The following is a 23,413-nucleotide window of genomic DNA, read 5'->3' on the forward strand; positions in this document are numbered from 1 at the left end:
CATCGTGTGTAATATTCTTTTTTTCTTCTATAAAAGAAAACAAACAAAACACAGCAAGTTCTTTTTAAATAAAAATACTAAAATAAAGAAGTTTTCTGTTATGTGTCTGTAATCTGTTTTGTGTTCTGAGCCTTTGGCGGTTCGCTGCGCAGCACTCCGCCCACTCCTTACGTCTCCACTCCAGGGCCAGCAGTTCATTTAGGCTTTCTTATTTCCCCAGCCTGGATGTTCTGCTGCTTGTGAAACTGGAACAATGGGTTGGTTAAATTCAGGATGGTTCCTTTGGGCGAGTTTTGTCGGATTCATAGCATCCGTGCAGAGCATAAGACGAGACGAGCTTTTCCCTTTCGGTTCGGGCGCAGGAGACCAGTTATTGGACCCAGCGAATGACCAGACATACCGCCTCTCACTCACCAAGCCCCTGTTTTTTTATGATGGCACATTCGACAGTATTTTTGTAAGTAAACCAGTAATTCATTGATTTGTAGCGGAGACTTAGTAACCAACATGTATTTCTAGGTTTTTATTGGTTGTTTAGGGGATTTCTTTGCGTAATTGCGCATAACCCAAACAAGAACGCGGCCAGAAACAGCATCCGTTTACAATTTCTGAAAGTTTGAAAATCTTTCTCCAGTGGTTTTTGTTGATCTTGAGAATTAAAACAAATCTAATAAGTTTTAATCGCCCCTCCTGAAGCTTTTGGAACCCGCTTCTCTTGCTTATCGTGTGACTGTTTACATATCCAACCCCCCAAAAAAGATCCAATGATGAGTTTAGGTTGCATAAAGCTCTGGTATGTGAAAAATGTGTTCTTGGACCGAAATTTTCTGAGAAGGTTTAATCTTTAATTTGACTGTTTTCCCTAGTTGTTTAAAAAAAAATAAAAATCAACCTTTCGGGTGAACAAACCGCCCTTTATGCTCTGATTCTGATGTCTAAAACATCTGCTGATTGTGCTGCACAGCCAGGAGTCACAGCAGATTGAATGTGTTTAGATCACTCAAGGTTGAAATGAGATACATTTTCTCTACAGAAACCGACCAAGCATTAACAGTTTTAGATCAGTTAGGATTGCAAAAATATCTTTATAAGCTAAATGTCTTGATAATTATAGAGATAATTACTTTTAAACTGTCTTCTAAGGTAGAAGTGTCTTTTACCTGCTTTACCATAATAATTTTTTTTTTCAGACAGAACTGATGTAACATGTACTCTGATTTCTATAATAGAATAGCAATCCCTTTATATTTCTGCTGTGGGGTAATCTGAGATGTGAGAATGATAAAAACAAATGTAGATTGAAGAATGTTTACTGGTATAGATCAGTTTGAATAATTTATCAAACTCTGTTAGGAAACTCTCTTTTCTGTGAGATCAAGGTGAGGGTTTTGTACTTGCAGCTCCATAACTTTGACTGCGTTGCCCTTGTGCCACTTTGTATCAAGCTTGGCTGTCTCCTTTGGGCCATTATCCATTAGGAAGAAAAAAATGTTCCCCCCTTCCCAGTGTAATGATGATAATTATGTAACTTTTTGTTTGATTAGACCGGGTCTCCACCAATTAAGATCTTTTTCACTGGGAGCCTCTTTTAACTGTTATCTGGCTTTTTATGTTGCATTTAAAGAAGAGTCTCTATAATCAGCAGAGATGGGAAGTAACGAAGTACAAATACTTCGTTACTGTACTCAAGTAGATTTTTCTGATATTTTTACTTTACTTTACTACTTATTTTTATGGCGACTTTTTACTTCTACTCCTTACATTTTTACACAAATATCTGTACTTTCTACTCCTTACATTTTAAAAAATTGGCTCGTTACTTTAGTTTTGAATCATTTCAATGGAGTTACCGTTATTATTTTTCACGTCATCAATACCAAATTAAATCTAATTGGATGGGAATCTACGTTGCATTTGACGCACCACTACAAGATGAATCAACAGATTCGGCGGTATTCATTCGCGGCAAATCATTGCAGCTTGGTGGCGTTAGCATAGTAGTATGGACGAGGAGATGATTGAAAATGAACACAACGGAGATCTAGTCCTATTGGCAGACATCCATTTAAAATGTTGGCAACAGCATGAAAAAAGTGGTTTCTACTTTTACTTTTATATTTTAAGTAAATTTACAAGCCTGTACTTTGTTACTTTTACTTGAGTAAAGAAGTTTAATCAGTACTTCCACTTTTACCAGAGTATTTTTTAACACAAGTATCTGTACTTTTACTCAAGTACGGAAAGTGAGTACTTTTGCCATCTCTGATAATCAGCTTCAGCAAACATCTCCACCCGAGGTCTTTCTCATTCTTGGACGTTATAATTGATCATCAATTAACTCAGGTGTTGTGAATTAACCTATCAGTCTGACTTGTCTGTTGATGACACCACTGTCGGTGGTCTGACTCATGACAAGTCTTATACAGACCAGTTGTGGATCAGCTGATGCAGTCAGAGACCTTCAGTATGTTAGGAGAGGTGATGGTGGACTTCCAGAGAACACCCACTACCTCCCGACTCTTCTCAACGCTGCTTCTGCTGTGGATTCTGGGAACCTCCCTTTCTTGGGAGGCCAAGCAGACAATCCAGCAGAATCTGTACATCCTGGTTGCTGGTCATGCTGTCATTATTCATTATGCCCTTTATTCGTCCATCACTCGGTGGTTTAGCTAATCCTCAAACACGGCAGGTCCAGGCTGCAACCACCATATAGTTCTGCAAAGAGGATCACTGGGACTCTCTGGGTGAAGGAATGGTGCCGCTAACACATCTGCATATTATACACATCCTGGAAACAAACTGTTGAGACTTTTGATTTTAGATCAGGGCTACAAATGCTGTTTGTAGGAAGAAAATTAAAACACCCCACATTGACAGGCTCTTCATCCGCCTCATGATCATTTAACAGTCTGAGTATCTCTTCCTCTTTTGGGAAAACATGCATAATTTGTACACAAACAAAATGATTAGTAATCTCCTTGTTATTTATTTATACTTATAGTGTCTGGACTGGGAGGAAAGTGGAATCCAAGTTTATTCCTTGTTTGTGTGCTCAACCTTGGAGCTTAAAGCTTTGATTCAAGAGCCTACAAGGTGGTGACATCTTTATTTGGGCTTTACAAAATGATTCAAGGACATTTCAACCAGCTTTTAACCAATGGTATCACACTGCTAGTCACTGCAGTGTGATAAAAATGGGCGAATGTGTCTCAGTGGGAAGATAAGTTGTATTGCAATCCATAAATTGAAGGTTTGATCCCAGTTTCTTCTTGCCACATGCTGATGTGCACCTGGGCAAGGCACTTGACTGAAAGTTGACTATCAAAATATCAGTGTATGACTATTGTATAATTATGGCCTAAGTGAAAATGGCTTTCAGTGGATGGTATGACCTGAAAATCCCAGTATGTTTATCTTTTATTATAACTATGATCCTTTTTTAGTTTATCAAGTTAAATCCTAACTGATTTTATTAGTTTTAGGATATGACTAAGTAAACTAAGTTACATCATAGTTAATAGTTGTTTTCCCTTCAAATTTTATGTTTATTAAGCAGCTTTATCGAATTGGTAATGTTATTATAAAATTAACTAACTTGGTTTTAAATAAATTAACCTAATACAACGAAAATACCGTGAATTTAATTTAATCTTTAACATTGAGGGGAAAAAAGCTAAATTTACAAAGAGTTGTCTAAGTTGTCAAAACATTTGACACATTATTAAATAAAAATTACAAAGTTGTGTTTCAGAATATTTTGTCAAAAAACCCAGTTAGTTACAAACCAAAAGGGCAGGTAATCAATGCACAAGTCCAATTAATCTGTTAAATAAAAGGTTTGTTATTCCAGACATTTCATTAAAACAGCTTTTAAAAATTTAATGTGTAATATAATCAGTGTTTTGTAAGTAAGACACATTTTCTTTAAGTTCTGAAACCTGATTTCAATATTTCAGCAGCTTGCTTCCATGAATAATGAATGTTGTGACCTATGAATGAAAACAGATCATTTACAGTGAAGACATGGATGTAATGTAATGAAATCTTCTTAACTTTTTACCTTAGTTATTAATGCTCTTATTTGATACATTGATTCTATTGTTTCCAAGTTATGATAAGGAATAGTTTTAACAAGGTAGTGAACTTTAAAATGTAAATGTATGTTTTCAAAAACAGTTGAGAAGCAAACGAAAAAAATACTCTAAGATGTCTTAATTGTAGAAATAACTCAGTAAAAGATTCATGGAGCAAAAAACATCATCATCTAAAATGTGTGATCCAACTGATCGTGGATGTTTAGCTTTATAACATCCAGTTTCTACAAATTAAATTAAAACAGCTAAATCTGTGCTATGATATGAATAATGCAGCATCAGAGCTAAGCTTTCCTTTAAAGAGTTCTGTTTTTCATTTGTGACACAGTCTGTTCTGAACTGTGAGCCCTGTGGGGTTAACTGTTTTCCACTGGTTAGAGTGCAGACATGGTTAAACAAAAAGGCCTTTCGTAATTAGGTCAAAGGGTGTTATCATCTCCTTCTTGGGGTAATTTACATTTTATCAAGTCTTAACATATGTTGACAGCTATCTATAAAGGTCCGTCTCTCCTCTCCACATCTGTGAGATCACACTGGCTGATTATTCCCCCAGTTTGGCAGGAAGTTTCTGTAATGAAGATTAGTTTGCAATCTTCAAGCTCTCCGGGGCAGTTCTTCAGGGGACAGGACAGGAAACGGCACAGCCTGGACATGGAAGAGTTTTCTTGTTTTCCTTTCAGGAAGGATGTGTTTTCATAATCCCACTGGTTTTAAGACTTCACGTGTGCTCGTATTAAACTAGTAAGTGTGTAAAAGCTGTATTAAATGGGAGCTTGTTTGTTCATTAGAACTTGGAGGGAACAAAACAGCTCTTTAGGATCATTAGTGTAATGAGTTTGGAAAAGAGATCAAAGGGAGTCAGAGTAAATTGAGTTTGTCTGTGATGTTTCAAAACAAAGCTTAAACCCCTTTTTTTATATTCTTATCTAACTCGTTAGTTTTTCCTTGTAATTTTAGATCAACACGAACGGTTTTGTCGCCACAGCAAAACCAACAGATGAGTCGGCATACCTTGGTAAAATGCCTCCAACGTTCGGCATGGTGGCAGCCCTGCAGGGAGATCTGGACACCAGTGACGGTGTGGGGAGAGTTTCCTTCCGTCAGGATTATAGCCCAGATGTTCTCCGTCGGGCAGCTATGCACATCAACAGGGCATTCCCGGAGGATGATGAGGTCAGTCCCACAGCTGCTGTGGTGATCACCTGGATTACCGTCGCCGCTCATGAACCCCAATCCAGAGAAGATGGTATTGAGAAGAAGGTGAGCAAGATGTGACTCTGCAACCAGTCGGTAGTTGAGCTAATCATTAACAACCTCTGATATTTTGTTTTGCTTAGAGGAACACCTTCCAGCTGGTTCTTGCATCTCTGGACACTGCCTCATATGCCATTCTCCTCTACCCAAGGGATGGGGTACAGTTTGTAACCACGCCTTTAGGAGACGGTGATATGATCATGCATGCTGGCTTCAGCAAAGGTTTGGTTGAAGGGTTCTCCGGTCCCATACAGGGACAATATTACCGCACCACCACAGACAGCGAGGCTTCTGTTAGGGCGTTGGCAGAGTAAGAAGCAGTCAGAAGTAGTCACTGTTTCACTGTAGTGTCCGACTTTTTCGAATCACATCAATCTTCCTGTCTCACAGAGAGACCAACTCAGGCATGCGTGGTGTATGGGTGTACGAGATTGGAACTTCTCCCCATTTTTCCAACGTTGCTCCTGGGGAGGTCACCGATCTGCCAACGGAGGCCCCCCTATCCGCTGCTGAAAGCCACAGACTACAGAATTCCTCTCCCAATAATCCCGACGCAGGACAGATTGAGGTCCTTCCCGTTCAATACCAACCACTACAGCCGCAGAACCCAGAAGTAGTTGAGATCGATGACGCAGAGATTGATGTAAATGGTGAGAAAAACTAAACCTTTTTGTCATGATACCACTACAAACTTTTAGTTCGTTTAGGACAGAATAAACTAAAAACAGACCTTTTTTGGGACACAGCTTCCCATTAAAAAGGGCTTAACTGAACTGTAAATATTTATCTGTGCTTGAAATGTCTTATTCTTTCTTTTTTTCCTGGGTTCTTAGTGTTCACATACCTTCCTGGGACATGTGCCACCAACAGAAACAAGTGCTCCCACTTTGCAGACTGCAGAGATTATGCCAGTGGATACTGTTGCCACTGTAGACCTGGCTACTATGGAAACGGCATACAGTGTGTGGCAGAGGGTATGCTTCTTTTCCAATTTTTTCTGAAACACAAAATAATAAACTTCAGGTGTTCCGGTTTTAATAATATTCCACATTATCATGTTTTCCAAGGACCTTTAACAGCTTTTATGCTAATATAACACTACAATCGCCCTTTATCATTCAGTCTCTTTTATCACTGCATACAGTTGGAGAATGCCCAGATATGCAAACAGAGAGCTTTAACAATTTCTATTCGCGTATCTCCTAAAAATCATTCCCCAGAGATGCTGCGAATGATTTTGCGTCTTTAGCTCCACACCGTTTCTGATTTTCATGCCTGAAGTTACAGTTCTATTAGAGCCTCTAAACAGTGGGCCTGAGTTGCTTCATATTATTTCGCTGAAAGACATCGTCTTTCTCAAATTTGACCAAAGTAGATAGCTTCTGTCAAAGTTGAAAAACTATTTTGTTTTTTGTCTTTCATGACATTTTAAAAATGGCTTACTTGGAGATTTAATAGAGGAGAAATGCGAACACTAATTTCCATCCAGATCCATGGGTTTAGGGGGGAAAAAACAATATTGGTCCAGTCTTTTTTTTTTAAATATATATATATATTTTTTTTAATAGCTACGTTTTATTTAATATTATTGCAAAGCATATGGGCACAGTCCTTGTATCGTCACAGTTTTATGAATAAAATGCTCTCTTATTTCAAATTTTGAAAGGGGGGTTGTTAAACACATGTAGACAATGTCATGATTTTACAAAGTTCAGACCCAAATGCAGAAAAACTGAACAGAGAGACCAGGGAAAAGGTTTAACGGGTTTTATTAAAGTGGTTAAACAGAGGGAGAAGTGTTGCTCTGAACACTGCTCAACCGGAACTGTAAAGTGAGGGGAAGACACACAGCGGTTAGTTCAGGCTCAGTGGGGAATTTGACTCGTGAACTTGGATAAGAGGATTTGGTTGCCGACTCACATTTCCAGAGAAGTTGTTGCATCCTTGACTCCTGTCTGTGTGCCGTGGTTCCAGTGTTTGTCTGATTCGGTGGAGGGCGGAACAGGGTTTACCCAGAATGCGGTTGATAGTTGGTGAACGGAGAAACTGACTGACACTCAAATTTCCTGCGGTACTTGAACGGGTCGTATTGGAGAATAATCCCTTTCTCAGTGAGAAGCTCAAACGATCTCTTGGGGAAAGTGGATCCAAACCTCCTGTTTAAAAACCCAGCTCAGTTTGAAGCTCAGTTGATCCTTCCAGGGAGTGAAGGTCCGAGAAATCCAGTTTGCAGGATGACTTCCTACTGTGATGCAAAGACAAAAACAAAGTTAAACTCAGGTCGGCAAAAACTCAGCTTGGCTAGAGTACCCAAAACTGGCAAACACTCTGGCGTCGAGGTAGTGTCAGTCAGCAGCTTAAGAGCACTCCATTTAACGAGGAAACCATCAGCAGGTGTGTGAGGAGGCGGACCAAAACCAGGCGCCTCCTGGTGGATGAAGGGAGACAAACACAGAAACACAAAGACAAAGACAGGAGTCCTGACAGATAAAGTCATAATTGACTTCAAAAAGAGTTATCAAGGCTTTTATGAAATTATTACAGATAGAGGATTAGGTTTATTGCAGCTTTTATTACCTACAAATATGAATGGGTTCGTAATAGTTTGTAAAAAGTTTTATTTTACTATGCCTAAATTAATACGTTACTATTTCTAAATTTTTTTGATTGATATAGCTGCTATATAAGAATCATTATTTTCTTTCTAAGAATTTTTGCCAGCTGTTGACATTCATTTGTGGTTTAAGAAATAGTTTATTTCTGCCTGCCCCTACATTTATCCACTTTTCATTCATTTATATATGTGATATGTATTAATATACTAGTAATAATAAATCAGAGACAATGTAAATAAACAGTAGATTCAGAATATATATTTATAATCAGGGACTGGAGTATATTTGAATGTCCAGTCCCTTGCCAGGCTTTGAATGATGAATATAACGTAGTGAGAAATGCTCATTATTAAACAGGTTTATCTTTGTGTTTTGCAGGAAAGCCACAGAGGATGAATGGTAAAGTAAATGGACGGCTGTTTGTTGGCAACTCTCCATCTCCCATTGAATTCAGCAGCAAGGACCTCCACTCATATGTAGTGGTCAACGATGGTCGATCCTATGTTGCCATCAGCGATATTCCTGCTGATCTGGGGCCTTCTCTGATGCCGTTGTCCGCCATCAGCGGTGCGATCGGGTGGGCCTTTGCTCTTGAGCAACCTGGCTTTAAGAACGGCTTCAGCATTATTGGTGAGGAAGTAAACTACTGATGCTGAATGAGGCATTACCATTCCCCTTTTTTTCAGAGGCAGGCTCTTAACTCTCTTCACTGTCCTACGCAGGGGGGGAGTTCACCCGACAGGCTGAAGTAACCTTCCTCCCTGGGAACGAGAAGCTGACCATTAGACAGGAGTTTAAAGGGACTGATGAACAGGACCACCTGGTGGTGAGCACCACCATTAATGGCCAAATCCCTGAGGTGCCTCTAGGTGCAAGAATCCAGACAGACCCTTACACAGAAATCTACCAGTACAGCAACAACTGTAAGACATTACTTCTATCCAGTCTCTGAATCTTTAATCTGTCATTATTTTACTCACTTATCTGGCTACTTACCTTCCAGTGATCACCTCATCCTCTACTCACAACTACAAAGTGATTTTGCCTGATGGCTCCAATGAAAACAGAAGGTATCAATGGAATCAGAGAATTTCCTTCCAGGGCTGCCAGCATGGCAATGCTTTGAGCGATATGAAGCCTACCCAGCTGCTCAGCGTGGACCAAGTCTTTGCTCTGTTTGATGCTCCCAATAACCTCCTTCGTTTGGCCATGAGCAATAAGATTGGTGATGTAAATGGTGAGGGCAGAGGAGGATTTAGTGATTACACTTGAGTCCTGTTCTTCTTGCTGCATCCGATTAAAGGAAAAAAAAATAATGTTTTCTTTCTTTTAAGGGGGGGAACCAGCAGACAACCCATGTTTCACTGGGAGACACCGCTGTGACACCAATGCTGTTTGCCGACCTGGCCAAGGAAACGACTTTACATGCCAGTGTGCCTCTGGATTTAATGGGGATGGCCGTACATGTTTTGGTAAGACTGGATGCAATGAAACGCATACACAACAGCCACAGTGATACTTTCTGATTCAATTGATAGTTTGGCACATGGTACAAATCATAAAGGTGGAAGAAGGTTCTGGTCATAAAAATAGATTATTGCAGCGTAATTTTGTTGATATTTAAAAGGGACAAAGTATCTTACCAGATATAAGTTGGTAGATAGATGGAGATAATCACAGAGCTTGTCCGGATTGGGTTAAACATATAGGGCCGGATCTATCAAAGGTTTGCGTGTATAAAAACGTGAGCTATGTCACTGCGCACGCTAAAAAATGTCCAAACTGATCTATCAACAGCGTGCTAAAAGGATTTGGTCTTTAAAACGTGCTAAATAGCGCCTCTTATCCATTAAGTACTTTTTCTGCAGTGAATATGCAATATGGGGCGTTTACACGCAAAAGTGCGTCTTGTGGGAGGAGAACATGTAAATATATTAATTTAGCACTCGCAAAGTGATTTATTAAACCTGAAAGCAATTTTGCTAACGGTATCTGACTCTATATTTAACACGTTTCAAAAGAAGGTGCAAATGGTCTGTATGCGTAATTGCGCACACATGGCAGCGGTTATTTTCGCAAGAAGGAGACATCGAAATGAAGCAAGGAGACGCAGAGAACGCATTTTTTCACTCCGTGTGAATATTTTTGGAATGAACGAGGAAACGATCATCAAAACATATCGTTTATCCAGCATTGCCATGTTGGAGCTGTTGGGGGAACTCTGAATGGATTTGGAGCCAGCCACAAGGAGGACCCACGCAATACCAGATATCACAAAACTCCTTGCAACATTGGATCTCCCAATCTAGTTTTTCAGAAGTGTGTCCGACATTCTAAATGCCATGTCGCCCTGACGCCCTAACGGAGAAACCAGACCTCCCCTCTGCGCCTGTGGAGCACCATGCCAATCTTGCGGGGATGCGTACGCGCAGTAATCTCATCCACAGTCACCGCTTGTGAGCCATTTGGTATGTGCATTTTTCTACAGGCCAATACAAAACACCAGTTTTTTTTTTTTTTTTACTGCAGTGAAGTAGAAATTCAGCCACATACCACCTTAGGGAATAAAGGTTGCCAAAGTTTTTTCTTTATATATATATATATATATATATATATATATATATATATATATATGTATATATATTGTTGGGGGTCACTGTAAGATTTAAATTTCTTAATGCACTAGTTTGTACAAACTACAAACTACTTTGCTGAAAACCACAAAACGCGCAAAACCATCATTTAAATAGGGCGTCTCCAACAGTTTTGCACCTGTCACCAGTTACGCAATCGCTCTTGTTAAATCACCCGCAAACCATGGTTCAGCCCCTCGCGCAAAATTCCAGTTTGCGAGCGCAAATTACTGCACGCAAAATTGGATCTTGATAAATCCGGCCCTTAGTCTCTGTAGATGCAGAAAGCAAAGTGCCTAGAGGTCTACCACTATGCAGGTGTCACTGCAGTGAACGGCGGTTCTGCAGCATATGGAGTCAGAGTACTGCACCGAGGGAGACTTTAGTCTTAAAATTCAAATTTAAAAAAAAAAAAAAAAATTCAAATTTTTCTGACTTTGCAGTTACTTCCTACTTTGATAGTTTATCATGAAATCCTACTAGTATATAGTCAAGTGCATGATAGTAATATGAAAAGTTGGTGAAAAGTGGTCTAAATGCTTTAGACAGCCGCCAATAATGAAAATCTTCTTATATTTTTTTTTCGTCTTCTACAGATTTTCGTATTACATTTCATTTTTCATTACAGCATTTTTTCATTTCATTTTTCGTCTTCCACAGATACTGCAGATGATTGTATGTTTTTTTTTATGTCTTTCTTCTCATCCCCTGTCCACTTTTCATGTTTGGCATTACTATTCTTACTTCTGTAATAAAAATAAATCTTAAATAAATACTAAATCCAGGGAAAAAAAGAAAAACTTCTTATATCTGTTTCAGACCTACTATTAGAGTAGCCCAGACCCCCCCTCCTGTGGGACAGCACAATTAGCAGTTTGTTCGGCGTTCTGAGTCTTGTCTGACATATAGACTGTGGTCATTATTTCCTGTGCACAGCCAACAGTCTTTTACATGGCCGACCAAACAGGAAGAACACACAGTAGGGAAAGGAAGGAAGTTTTTCAGACAGATCCTATCTTAGGAAAATTAGCAAATCTTATCTAATACGATTTTCCCTTTGAACTGCTAAATCCGGGCAATGAAAGCAACCTTTTTTTCCGTGCAGATTTCCACAATAAAAAATTGGTTCCAAACTTAGAAATATTCAGGAACCGATAACAACCCCATTTCTTTTTTCAGACATCGATGAATGCAGAGAAAATCCTGGGATCTGTGGACCTAACTCCGTCTGCAACAATCAACCTGGGACTTTCCGCTGCGAATGTGAAGATGGGTATCAGTTTGGTACTGATGGACGAACATGCATTGGTGAGTAACATCTTTATTTATTTTCAAGGAAGACATTTTGTCAGGTAAACCTTGTTTAGTGTTTGTAATATGCAGATTCAGATTTAAGACTAAGTTCTGTAGTCTGCCAGCAGCAATTTTAATAGTTATAATGCAAGAAAGAGATGATGGCTTAATATGTTTCAAAGCCAAAGGAGGACTGCGTACTACTAATTCCAGATTTAATTGTTGAGTAAAAAAAAACCCTGAAAGTTTCTTGGAAGTAATTTGGGAGGAGCTGTAATTATGGCCTTGATGATGATAAACGCTAATAGTTTTAGGAGGGATAGCCTTCAATCTTGACAAAACAGTGAACTGTGGTGGATGTCCTATTTAGCCACTAAGGCTTAAAACTAGTGGTGGGTATAGATATTTTTTTTTAATCTAGATTAATCTCACTGTAGTCTTGGAATTAATCTAAATTGAAATGGTTCATTTGTGTGTGCTACCTAAATTATAAGTAAAAGTAAGTCTTTGAACAGGTTTCTGAAGCCAGGTTGTGAGTTAGACCAAGGACTCATCTCCTGTTTCCAAAGTGCATCACAAACTGCTTGGGAAAGTTTTTCTACTATGATAACTGGTAATGAAAATAAGTGATCCATTTTAACAGTATAGTGTCTCCAAGAATCTAACTTTAAGGCAAAAGTTTTTGAGGATAATATAGAACGTCTCTTGTGTTGTGAAGATCCCGAGGTTTTTAAAAATGTATCATATGAAACTAGTTCTAGAAATGAAATAGGCAAAACAAATTGTGGATCCATAACTTAACTTTTTAGAACCTCAAAATTTAAAGAAGGTTTAATTTAAAAACCTGTTTCCCTGAACAGATTAGATACATGGAGAGAAAACCTGTGTAACGCAAAGACAAATCTTTAACATCAGTTGTAAGATATATCCATTGCACAATAAAGCTCTATATGCTCCACTTTTTTTTTCATCTGCACCTTTGTGAAGATAATTCTACGTTCTAAAACCACCCAAAGTTGCTCCATTAGATGGAAATCAGGTCCCTGGAGCACATTGAAACTATTTTAATATTCAAAACATCAGTGCAGGGTGCTTTAAATCCTTTCAATAATTAAGAGTAGAATTCACACTCTCCAATACAGATTTTTTTCAGGTATTTACAACTAAGGGACTTTGTAATAAAACACAGAGAGTGGACTAAAATCCTAGAGCCCACTAAAATCGAAGAATTCTTGATAAAAGGGCAAACAGATAGTGGGAATAAGAAAATTATCAGTCACTTTTACACACTATTTATAGATATGGATCCAAACAAAACTCTACAGACCAAAGAAAAATGGGAAAATGAAATGAATATAGATATACAGCAAGACAGATGGGAGGAAATATGCACTGCAGTGCATCAATTCACTAACTCTAATACTGTACATGGCCAGAATTTAGGTGGAAGGTAATCATTCGATTCGTTAACACATTAGTGGTCATATCTAAAATGGGGTCCATACACTCAGATAAATGCTGGAGAAGTTGTGGGTCACACAGTGGCAATCTTACTATATTTTGGAAATGCCCTAAATTGAGAAAAATGTGGGACGATATATTTGAGGCACTTAGAAAAGTATTTCAGAAAACCTTCAACAAAGACCCTGAGATGCTACTGCTTGGATTATTATAAAAAAATACCTTCTGCAAATATTACTGATTACTCTTAGATGCATCACAGTTAAATTGCTGAAGCCTGACCCGAAAAACATTCAAAATGTAGATTGAAAAGGTCTGGGAAATCTATCATATGGAACTAATAACTTATTACCTGAGGCTTCAAAAAGACATATTTTTTAATGGGTGGAAACCAGCCAATACCATACTAATGCAGTAAAAATCTCCTTTTTAAGTTTATTTTTTTTAATTATTTATATTATCCTCCTTTATCTTTCTTTAATTATTATCTTTTTCTTTATTTTTATTTAACTTTTTTATGTCCATTTGCGCTGTTATTCAATTAATATCTATATTTATGTTTGTAATTTACTCATGTTTAACCATGTGACCTACTTTACTTGTAAGTTTAACTTTAGTTTTTTTCGTCAATTATACTGCAAGTGAAGAACAGCAGATTGAACGTTTGCTTTTATATATATAAGTCTGTGTAAGTTGCAAAAAGTAAAAAAAAAAAAGTTATAAAAAAAAACAAAAAAACACCAGTGTAAGGTTATTTTATCTTTGTAACACGTTGCCTTATCAGTCAGAATATTTATTTCATTTCAGTTTATTTCTATAGCGCCAATTAACAACACATGTCATCTCAAAGCACTTTAAGGTTCACCAAATCAGACAGACAAATTGATTCAAAGTTTTCTATCTAAGGAAAACCAGTTGATTGCATCGACTTATTGACTCTAATGCAATCCCTCACACTAAGCATGCTTGTAGCGACAGTGGAGAGGAAAAACTCCCTTTTAACAGGAAGAAACCTCCAGCAGAACCAGGCTCAGTGTGAGCGGCCATCTGCTGAGGCCGACTGGGGTTCAAGGAGACTGAAGTAGAGATAGAAAAACAACTGTAAAAGGCGGCCCCTTCCAGGAAACACAGCCAGGCAGACGAGCTCTGAGCCAGCTCCCATGTCAGAGGATGAGAGAGCACATCTAACCAGTCACAGTCAGAGAAACAGGACTACACAGAAAAACAGGCCGATCTCCAACATCTATAAATAAAGGTGTTGATAGCAGCACCACAGCTGATATTTCTCTCCAGGATGGAGTCACAGCCAAACAGGAACAGACCAGAGGAAGCTACTATGAGAAAAGGCAGAGAGAGCATAAAGTTAGAGACTAACAGATGCTGCAGAGTAGGAGAATAGATAGAATGATGAAATAGGGGTCCCCATGTCCTCCAGCAGTCTAAGCCTATAGCAGCATAACTATAGAGATAGCTCAGGATAATCTGAGCTACTCTAACTATAAGCTTTATCAAAAAGGAAAGTTTTAAGCCTAACCTTATAAAGCAGACAGAGTCTGCCTCACGGACTAAAATTGCTTCTGAGTGCTTATAAAGAAATGGGCATGGTTAACAGCTTTTTGAATTTATGCTAAGTAGGCAGTTTTCATGTTAAACAAATGAGTGTCTGTCAAATTGTTGCTTCCAATTGCTGTTTTGATATAATTGTGACATCTTTTTTTAATGTTGGACAGATGTGTTTAAAGTGTCAACAAGCCCAGGATTGAACTCTGTAGAACCACACAGGAACAAGGCAGTGTTAAAAAAAAAAAAAAACATGTTAATGCTAACAGAGAAAGCCCTGTCAGATATTTAGGAAGATATTTAGAGGTAGCCAACCACTCCATCTAAAACCTTAATTATTAAGTTAGATTAAACAATTTCCTACATGTATTTATTTATATATTGTGGAAACAGAGTTCGTTTTGGGGGGTTCTGTTCAAATCACCCAGGTAGCAGATTATCCCTAATTTGCTCAGCAAGCTTAAAGTTCATTCACTAGTTCCTTTTTTATTTGTTTTCACAGAGGTTGATCGACCAGTGAACCACTGTGATGAAGGAACGCATAACTGTGACATCCCAGAGCGAGCGCAGTGCAGCTACAATGGAGGTTCCTCCTACATCTGCACCTGCCTACCAGGGTTCGTCGGAGATGGGAAAAGCTGCCAAGGTAGAAGAGAGACAATCAAATCCACAATGATTTCAGATTAGGATTAAACAGATACAGGTTAACCTGCAGTGGTCAGTTACATTTTTGGAATCAGCTTGGTTTATTTTAAGGTAGACATCTGGGTAATTGGGATAATAAAGCAGTGTAAGACCGGAATATTTCAACAGAGAGTTGGAATAAAATTGAGACTCTTATAATTGATTGATTGATTGACTTTATTGAGATCACAGTGGAGAAATTAACTCCTGACATTGGATCAAATTGTCAAAAAGAAGGGGCCAAAGGAAGAATAGGTGCACAGGACTATATACAGTGCATCCACATATAGATTATTATACAGGGTTATTGGTATTTACATGGGTAATTATATAGATGGGTATTAATCTGTATGATTATTGCAACATAATCAACGTCTAGGCTCAGATCAAAGTTCAGGTGGATTTGAAATATCTTAAATTCTATGTAAAATACTCTAGGCTTGGGTGTGCTTTGGTGGTGCAGTTGTTAGCGCGCACAACCTATGTATGGAGGCCTTAGTCCTTGACGCAGCCAAGGTCTGACCTCTGGTCCTTTGCCTCTCCCCTCTATCATACCCCTTTTTCTGTCAGCCTACTGTAAAAAAAAAACAAAAAAAACGAGCCACTAGTGCTGTAAAATCTCAAAAAAAAAAAAAAAAAAAAGGAGTCTGGGCTTTCTGAAAAACCTTAATAGTACTCGCATCATATACTTATATTGTACTTACAATCTTATTTTTCTCTTCTGTAAACGGTTGCACTGCAAGAAAATCATTTCCCACAAGGGATTAATAAAGTAATTCTGATTCTGATCATCATTTATAATTATATATAGGTTAAAATCACATCATTTTTTTATGCAAGATGATGACCTTTCTGTAATGTTTATGCATAGACAGGCCTGGAAACCAATCTTCTTCATTTAGCTCTAAATACCATAGCATGTAATTGTATCGAAACAATAAAATGGATTGATGGTGTTTCTGCATCTTGTTAATTTTTATTGCAACCAGAAATATTTGAAATGGCCCATTTGGCCTTTTCTTTAACTATGAGGACAATACAGTAGTTTTCCAATATCTGGTTGGCAATGTTCAGCAACAAGTCAGGGAGGGGGCATTACATCCTGGGAAAAGTTTTTTTTTATATTTTATGCTCCTCCTTCCTAATCATGTTCTCGTCTCTTCCTTAAAGACATGGACGAGTGTCGGCCGAGCCGGTGCCATCAGAACGCAGTGTGCACTAACACACAGGGTTCGTTCATCTGCCAGTGCCGACCCGGATACAGCGGAGACGGCTTCTACTGCTCAACAGGTGAGCTCCTCAGAAAACACAAATCATGCACTGCTGATATTTACATTTATTCTGTAGTTAAAGGTAATTTACTCAGCTAAGGATGCTTTAGATTGAATTCCTTTCAGTTTTTTTTTCTCTTAAAAAGTAAAAGGAGTTCCCATAATAAAATTTAACTTGTTAAATTTAAGACTTAAAGTAAAAATCAGCACCGTGTTTTTGTTTTTTTTTACTCAGAAAGGGAGAAAACTCGATGTGAGGCCATCAGGGAAAGTCTTTTGGATCAGACCAGCTTCAATCCACGTGGGCCTCGTCTTCCTGTCGGCCAGTTTATCCCAGAGTGTGATGAAAATGGTGATTTTCTGCCCGTTCAGTGCCACGCCAGCACTGGACAGTGCTGGTGTGTAGATCGAAATGGACAAGAGATCCCTGGGACAAGCACCGGCCCCGGCAGCAGACCGTACTGTAAGTAAATGGTAGTTATAGTAGGAGAAAATATCCAATGCCAATAAAAAAAAAAACTATTTTTAAGGTCAAGGAGTGCATTACATGACCCTTAATTTTCCTTTTCACTTCATCAGGTATTCCTTATGGTACTGTGGCTCCACCTGTGGGACCCCGGCCCACACCTCATGTGGTTTTGCCCCCAGGGACGCACCTCCTGTTTGCGCAGAGCGGCAGAATAGATCACATCCCAATGGAAGATTATAATATGAAAAAGGAAGAAGCTAAGGCTGTCCTCCATCTGCCTGTAAGTTTATTTCAGTTCCAGTCAGTCAAAAGTGTTTATTTCATTTAGATTACACAAGACAAAGCAAAGCAGCTGCAGAACGAAAACCATTACTCCCTCCATCCACTCTAAAATCAGACCTCTTGCTCGGTCAAATACTTATTGTCAGCTTCCTGTCTGTTCCAAGCATTTAGGACTAAGAATTTATTGGAGTCACATTGTGGCTTTTTTTGTGCTTTAATGACTAACATCAGTTTGAGATGTTTTCAACTAGCTGGCCGAAAGTTTGGCTAAACGGCCCACGCTGGATATTTTCCCACAGATTGTTTGCATTTATGTCTAGACTCACATCTGCTCCACATTTTTTCAGCGCAGAAGCACTTAAAAATGTTATTTGCTGATGCAGGGTAAGGTAATCATTGGAGTGGCCTACGACTGCAAGGAGAAAATGATTTATTGGACAGACATTACATCTCCTTCAATTAGCAAGGCCAGCATCGACGGAGGGGAACCCACTGCTGTCATTACGTCAGGTATTTTTACTCTTCGGCATTTCAGCTTCGTATTCTCCTCACTGAATGAGGAGAATGTTTTGAAATAACGCAAGCTACTGATTTCTCATAGGTCTAAGCAGTCCTGAAGGAATCGCCATTGACCACCTTGGAAGAACGATGTTCTGGACGGATTCTATGAATGATTGCATTGAGGTGGCGTCTCTTGATGGGGCCCAGCGTCGTGTCCTCATTAACACAGATCTTGTGAACCCTCGAGCCATCATTACAGACCCCGTTAACGGGTGTGTAATGCTTAATATAAAGGGCTATGATGTCCTACATATTTCCTAGAACTCACAAGCTATAATTAACTTGCAACCAATATAAAAATATATAAAAAGTGTGAAGATTTTAAGAACAAAAAAATGCTTTATTAACAGCAGATTTCAAGTAGTTAAATCACAGAAGCCCACCCAGGAGGGGAGGTCTATATATTAAAAATTACACAGGTAGGGCAGTACAGAAATGGGAGCAGACAAGCAAGCTTTTAACCTAAAAACAAGATGCTCACACTAAAGCCTCCTTTTTTTGGGCAAGACCAATTTAAGGCGGGGCTTAAAGGGTAAGCTTGTTGTCAGTGTGCTATCATAAGGTTTCAGATTGAAAATCCATGTTTGGAACTCCAACTGCGCTTAAGTCACTAAATTAGACTTGACTTGAAGTTGAACATGCAATTGTGAATATTTTATGAAATATGTATAATCAACAGTACAAATAAAAGGTAATGACTGGTAGTGAAGCAATCAAATTATATTATAGAGTCAAATATTAATTTAACACTGAAATTCAAATCTGTTAAGTCAATTTGTGAGGTTGTAGCCAGAAACAAACAGGTAAAACAGCAGAAAATGTCTCGTAAGAAAGTTTAATTGATCAAAAATTGTAACAGTTTGGTGCCACCTCATGAACTTTGGCCATTTTTTACACAAACGGGTCAAAATGTGAATATTTTTCAAGACAGACTTTTTTGTACTTTTGCAAAATTTCTTGCTAGGGTTGAAACTAATCATTGAAAAGTATATTTCTTTACTTAATATTCAGTAAGAACATGCTATCTTTTTCATTTATTTTTAATCTAAAGCAGATTTTTGTGGTTTTTATGTCTCCTGATGATAGGAATTTGTACTGGGCTGACTGGAATCGTGAGGCTCCTAAGATTGAAACCTCCTACATGGATGGATCCAACAGGAGAGTCTTGGTTCAGAGCGATCTGATGCTGCCGAACGCCTTAACTTACGACCCTCAGACTTCGTTGCTGTGTTGGGCAGACGCAGGTATTCTTCAGACAGATGACTAATCTAGACTTTGATGTCTGCTTTGTGACGAACACTGAGCATAATCTCTTGCCTTTAGGCACACATAAAATGGAGTGCATGAATCCTGGCCGCGGCCAACGCAGCACGGTGTTGGAAGGAATCCACTACCCGTTTGGAATTACAACTTTTGGGAAGAACATCTACTACACTGATTGGAAAAGGTTTGGAATTGTGTCTTCATGTTCTCCTAGGCTCAGATTCTCTAACCCTGATGTTGCTGAGTGTTTGATATGTTGCAGCTGAAAAAAAGCGGGGGTTGGGGGTGAGTTGGCGCAAGTGCGGGGTTCGAAGGAATCCTAAAAAGTGACAGCTGCTTGCAATTTCTCAGCTCAGGCATCTGCCAGTGACCTACCAGGGGCCTCTCTGTGATCTCAGCAGGACCTTACAAGAGAAGGTTGAGAGGTGTTAGTGGGGGAAGGCGAACACTTCCCACAGTTTGCATTCAACTGTGACTCAGAAACCAAAATCTTACTCATCCTTAGCAGACTTTGCGGAAAGCAGGAGACACTTGGAAGACGCTCAAAGCTGAAACATCCCCACATTGCTCAATTTTCTTGTGCTGGCTGTGTTTACAACAGGAATGCAGTTGTTGAAGTGGACCATTACGCTGAACAGGAGTCAGATGAGTTCCTGCCACAGAAACGGGCCAACGTCTATGGAATCACCACAGCATACGCCCAGTGTCTTCCAGGTACTAAACATTTTTAAAGAGTGCAATTTTTTATGTTTTTTATCGATATATATTTTTACATTCCTACTAGAAATATTGGATTTCTTTCTTGACAAGGAAATCACAGTGTGACCTACATCTCTGTATTAACTTGCCTTTACTCTGATGCTTCTACATAAAATCAGTGAACTAATTTGTAATCATAATTAATCTGTGTGAATTAAAAAAAACAACTGTGGAGGAAAAGAATAAACACATCATACAAGCAGGGATAAAGTTGTGGAGAAGTTTAAAATATCCTTTCTTTTTATTACGAAATACCAATCTTTGAACATCTGACAAAAACTGCACTTGCAAACATTAATTTCCATCTGCATTCATCGGGGTCTGCGACCTTTACAACTCAAAGATCTATTTTCACATTCGGTCCAGTTAGATAAAACTTTAGAGCCGCAGCTTGACCTTTTTAAAAGCAAAACTCATGATTATTGTTAGATATCATGACAGTGCTTTGCCATATATATAGAACCATCCTTTTATTTCTGTTTAAAGTTTAATAAAAATAACTTTCTTTCAAAATGATCCTTATATTTTTTCTATAAGATGTTAGTTTATAGCAAATAATGAAATGTTTTAACCAATTTTAAAAAGAAAAAAAAAATTCAGTCCAACTTTTTCATGACAAAAAACAGCCAAAAACTGCATTTTTTTTATATCAGCTTTATATTCAAAAACTATTACTATTATTTATTAAGCTACGGTTATAAAGAGCCTTTGTTAAAGGTCCACAGGTTGCAGACCTAACAGGTTTGGTAAGGAAAACATTAGTCAGAAACGATCCATGTTAACTCTTGTTATTTGATATTTGTCAGAATGCCATTGTTAACAAGGTAGTGGCAGTATGATGCTGTGGGAATACTACTGTTCAGCAGGATCAGGAAAGCTGATCAGAGTTCATGTGAAGATCAGTTGAGCTACATATAGCACAATGTTTCAAAATACTTCAGGCTAAAATAGAAGCTCGCCTTCCAGCAAGACAATGACTCTTATCGCACAGCCAGAGCTTTAGCCTGAATGGACCAGTCAAAGTCCTCACCTAAATACCACTGCATGCTGTTAAAAAATAATAATCACCAATGTTATTCATGCAGTCTGAAAGAACTTTCTATTGCACCAACAAATCTTCAATTCTTGGAAACCAAGTCCAGTGGATTTTTTTTTTTTACTTTTACGGAATGACAATGACCTGGATGACTGAGAATCTTCATCAGCAAACAATAAAGGGCTGAATTAAAGTCTCCAGATGCACAAAGTGGGTTAAAACATTAAAACTGTGGTCAAAGCTCTTTTACAAAAAGATTATTAAAGCATGCATGGTTCATTTCAAACGAAAAAAAAAGTTATTTCGATAATTATGTGCTACTTGATTGCTGTTCATCACAAAACATTAAAAACTTCAAGTCGAATAGCTCTGTAAGAGACGCTAGCTGGTGGAAAACACTGCATTTATTCATAACGTGCAGAAACTAACATGAGGAATTTGCAGCAGGAGGAATGAGTAATGGTAAAGTGAAACACCAGGCCTCATCCTCCCCTCTAGATAAAGGCTGGATGCCTCAAACCCAGGGAATGTGGAGCCAAGGGAGTGGGCCTCCAACATCTGGAGTTTGCTATGCGTTTCCCTTGGATGTGTTTCATATATGTAAAGAGGCTGTTCCTGCTGCTCCTCGCTGTGCAGGATTCTTATTTAAATAAATCCCCTCAAATTTTCTCTTTCCTTCAACAGGGCAAAACTACTGTTCTGTGAACAACGGAGGCTGCACTCACCTCTGTTTAGCAACACCGAGAGGCCGCTCCTGTAGGTGTCCCGACAACGGAGAGAGCCTGGGCTGCTACGAGAGAGATTACTAAAACATGGAGGGTTGGAGACGTTTGAACCACTCAGTGATGCAACTTTTTTTATGTCACAAAAATCTTTTTAATTTTTTCTACTCAGAAGAATCCCATTCATAATAGTTTCTGTAAATAAAAATGACACTATCATGTTTAATTATTTCCTGAGTGCACATAAACTGAGAATAAAGCTCAAGGGATCCATAATTTAATGTGAAGATTATTAGAGGAGCACCTGGCAGCATCTGATGTCAGCTGTGTTACACTGTATGTTTGACATAAAGCTGATCTTAGGGTCTTAATGTCGACTCAATAGGATAAACACATCTGTAAAGCTGGTAGAATCACTTTACCTACTGACCAGCTAATAAATAAATGTTTTTTCTACCATTTTGAAGTTTTTGAGTCTTTATTTTAAGCTGAGCAACACTGCCCCTGTGTGTTTGGTGGAGGATATGCAGCTGAATATCAATAAATCTTTAAAATTTTAAATAAGCATGTAAATAATCGAATAGCAAAACAGTTGGCTTCCTTTTCTTGAAATCTGAATATAAAAAGATATGTTTAAATTTTATTTAGCCAGTTTTAAATATATATTTTAATTGGATATCCTCACCTGCCCCTTTTGTTGATGATTAAATAAAGAATTGTTATTCATCCCAAAGGGAAATTAAATACTTATCATGGTAACGTCAAATGAGACAAAACTGTGTAATTATTATATACATAGATTAGCACAAAAAGTTAATTAATCTTTCAATGCAGAAACAATGCACCTCATAACTATTTGTTTTGAATCCATGCATACATATAACTGAAGTTTATAGATTTACTTATGTTTGCAGGTTTTCAGGAGCTTGCAATCGATGACTGCCGGTTTCCTTACGGTATAAATATAATGTAGTACAAACCTATTTTTATTACCGACAGAGAAAACTTTCAAATATTTATCTGGACTCCAAGCACTGTAAAGAGAATGCTGAATAAGATAAATAGTCCCCTAACAGCTGAAGGGGGAGAGGACTTTTTGTATTACCGATTTCCATGACAACCATTAAATAGTCTGTCAGCGGTTCTCATTTTGATCCTCCGAATACCACTGTCCAGGAGGTTTTGGGTTTCTCTTTGCTTGACTTATATGGAGAAATGATTAGCAGAATTGTGTAGCACTTGACGGCTGCAGAAAAGCTGATGACAGCTTAAACATGATGACACTGGTCTACATGTTATTGGGGAGACATGCTAGGAAATATCCTTCTTCATCCTACCTTCGCAAATGTAAACATGGTGAGTTTGAGGTTTTTTTCATCTATCATTCTGAATGATCTGGTGTAAAACTTAAGCACGGTGGAGGGACTATGATGCTGTGGGTCAGTGTCTATTCATG

The 23,413-nt window shown here is 38.4% G+C and overlaps 1 protein-coding gene across 1 annotated transcript; it reads left to right on the plus strand.

The window, feature by feature from the left end:
• The first annotated feature begins 179 nt into the window (after positions 1 to 179).
• nid1a (nidogen 1a) lies at positions 180 to 22,423 on the plus strand. Its single transcript, XM_038284101.1, has 20 exons — positions 180 to 457; positions 5,052 to 5,354; positions 5,432 to 5,658; positions 5,739 to 5,998; positions 6,182 to 6,322; positions 8,342 to 8,593; positions 8,686 to 8,886; positions 8,967 to 9,200; positions 9,298 to 9,435; positions 11,776 to 11,904; positions 15,413 to 15,556; positions 16,765 to 16,884; positions 17,101 to 17,328; positions 17,445 to 17,614; positions 18,000 to 18,126; positions 18,218 to 18,389; positions 19,264 to 19,421; positions 19,501 to 19,624; positions 20,042 to 20,154; positions 21,920 to 22,423. Exons 1-20 carry the CDS (start codon positions 254 to 256, stop codon positions 22,042 to 22,044), a joined length of 3,570 nt encoding a protein of 1,189 aa, XP_038140029.1. The 5' UTR covers positions 180 to 253; the 3' UTR covers positions 22,045 to 22,423.
• The last annotated feature ends 990 nt before the right edge of the window (positions 22,424 to 23,413 follow it).

This window comes from Cyprinodon tularosa, unplaced genomic scaffold, assembly GCF_016077235.1.
Source record: "Cyprinodon tularosa strain WSP-4 unplaced genomic scaffold, ASM1607723v1 ctg199, whole genome shotgun sequence".
NCBI classification, from domain to species: Eukaryota; Metazoa; Chordata; class Actinopteri; order Cyprinodontiformes; family Cyprinodontidae; genus Cyprinodon; species Cyprinodon tularosa.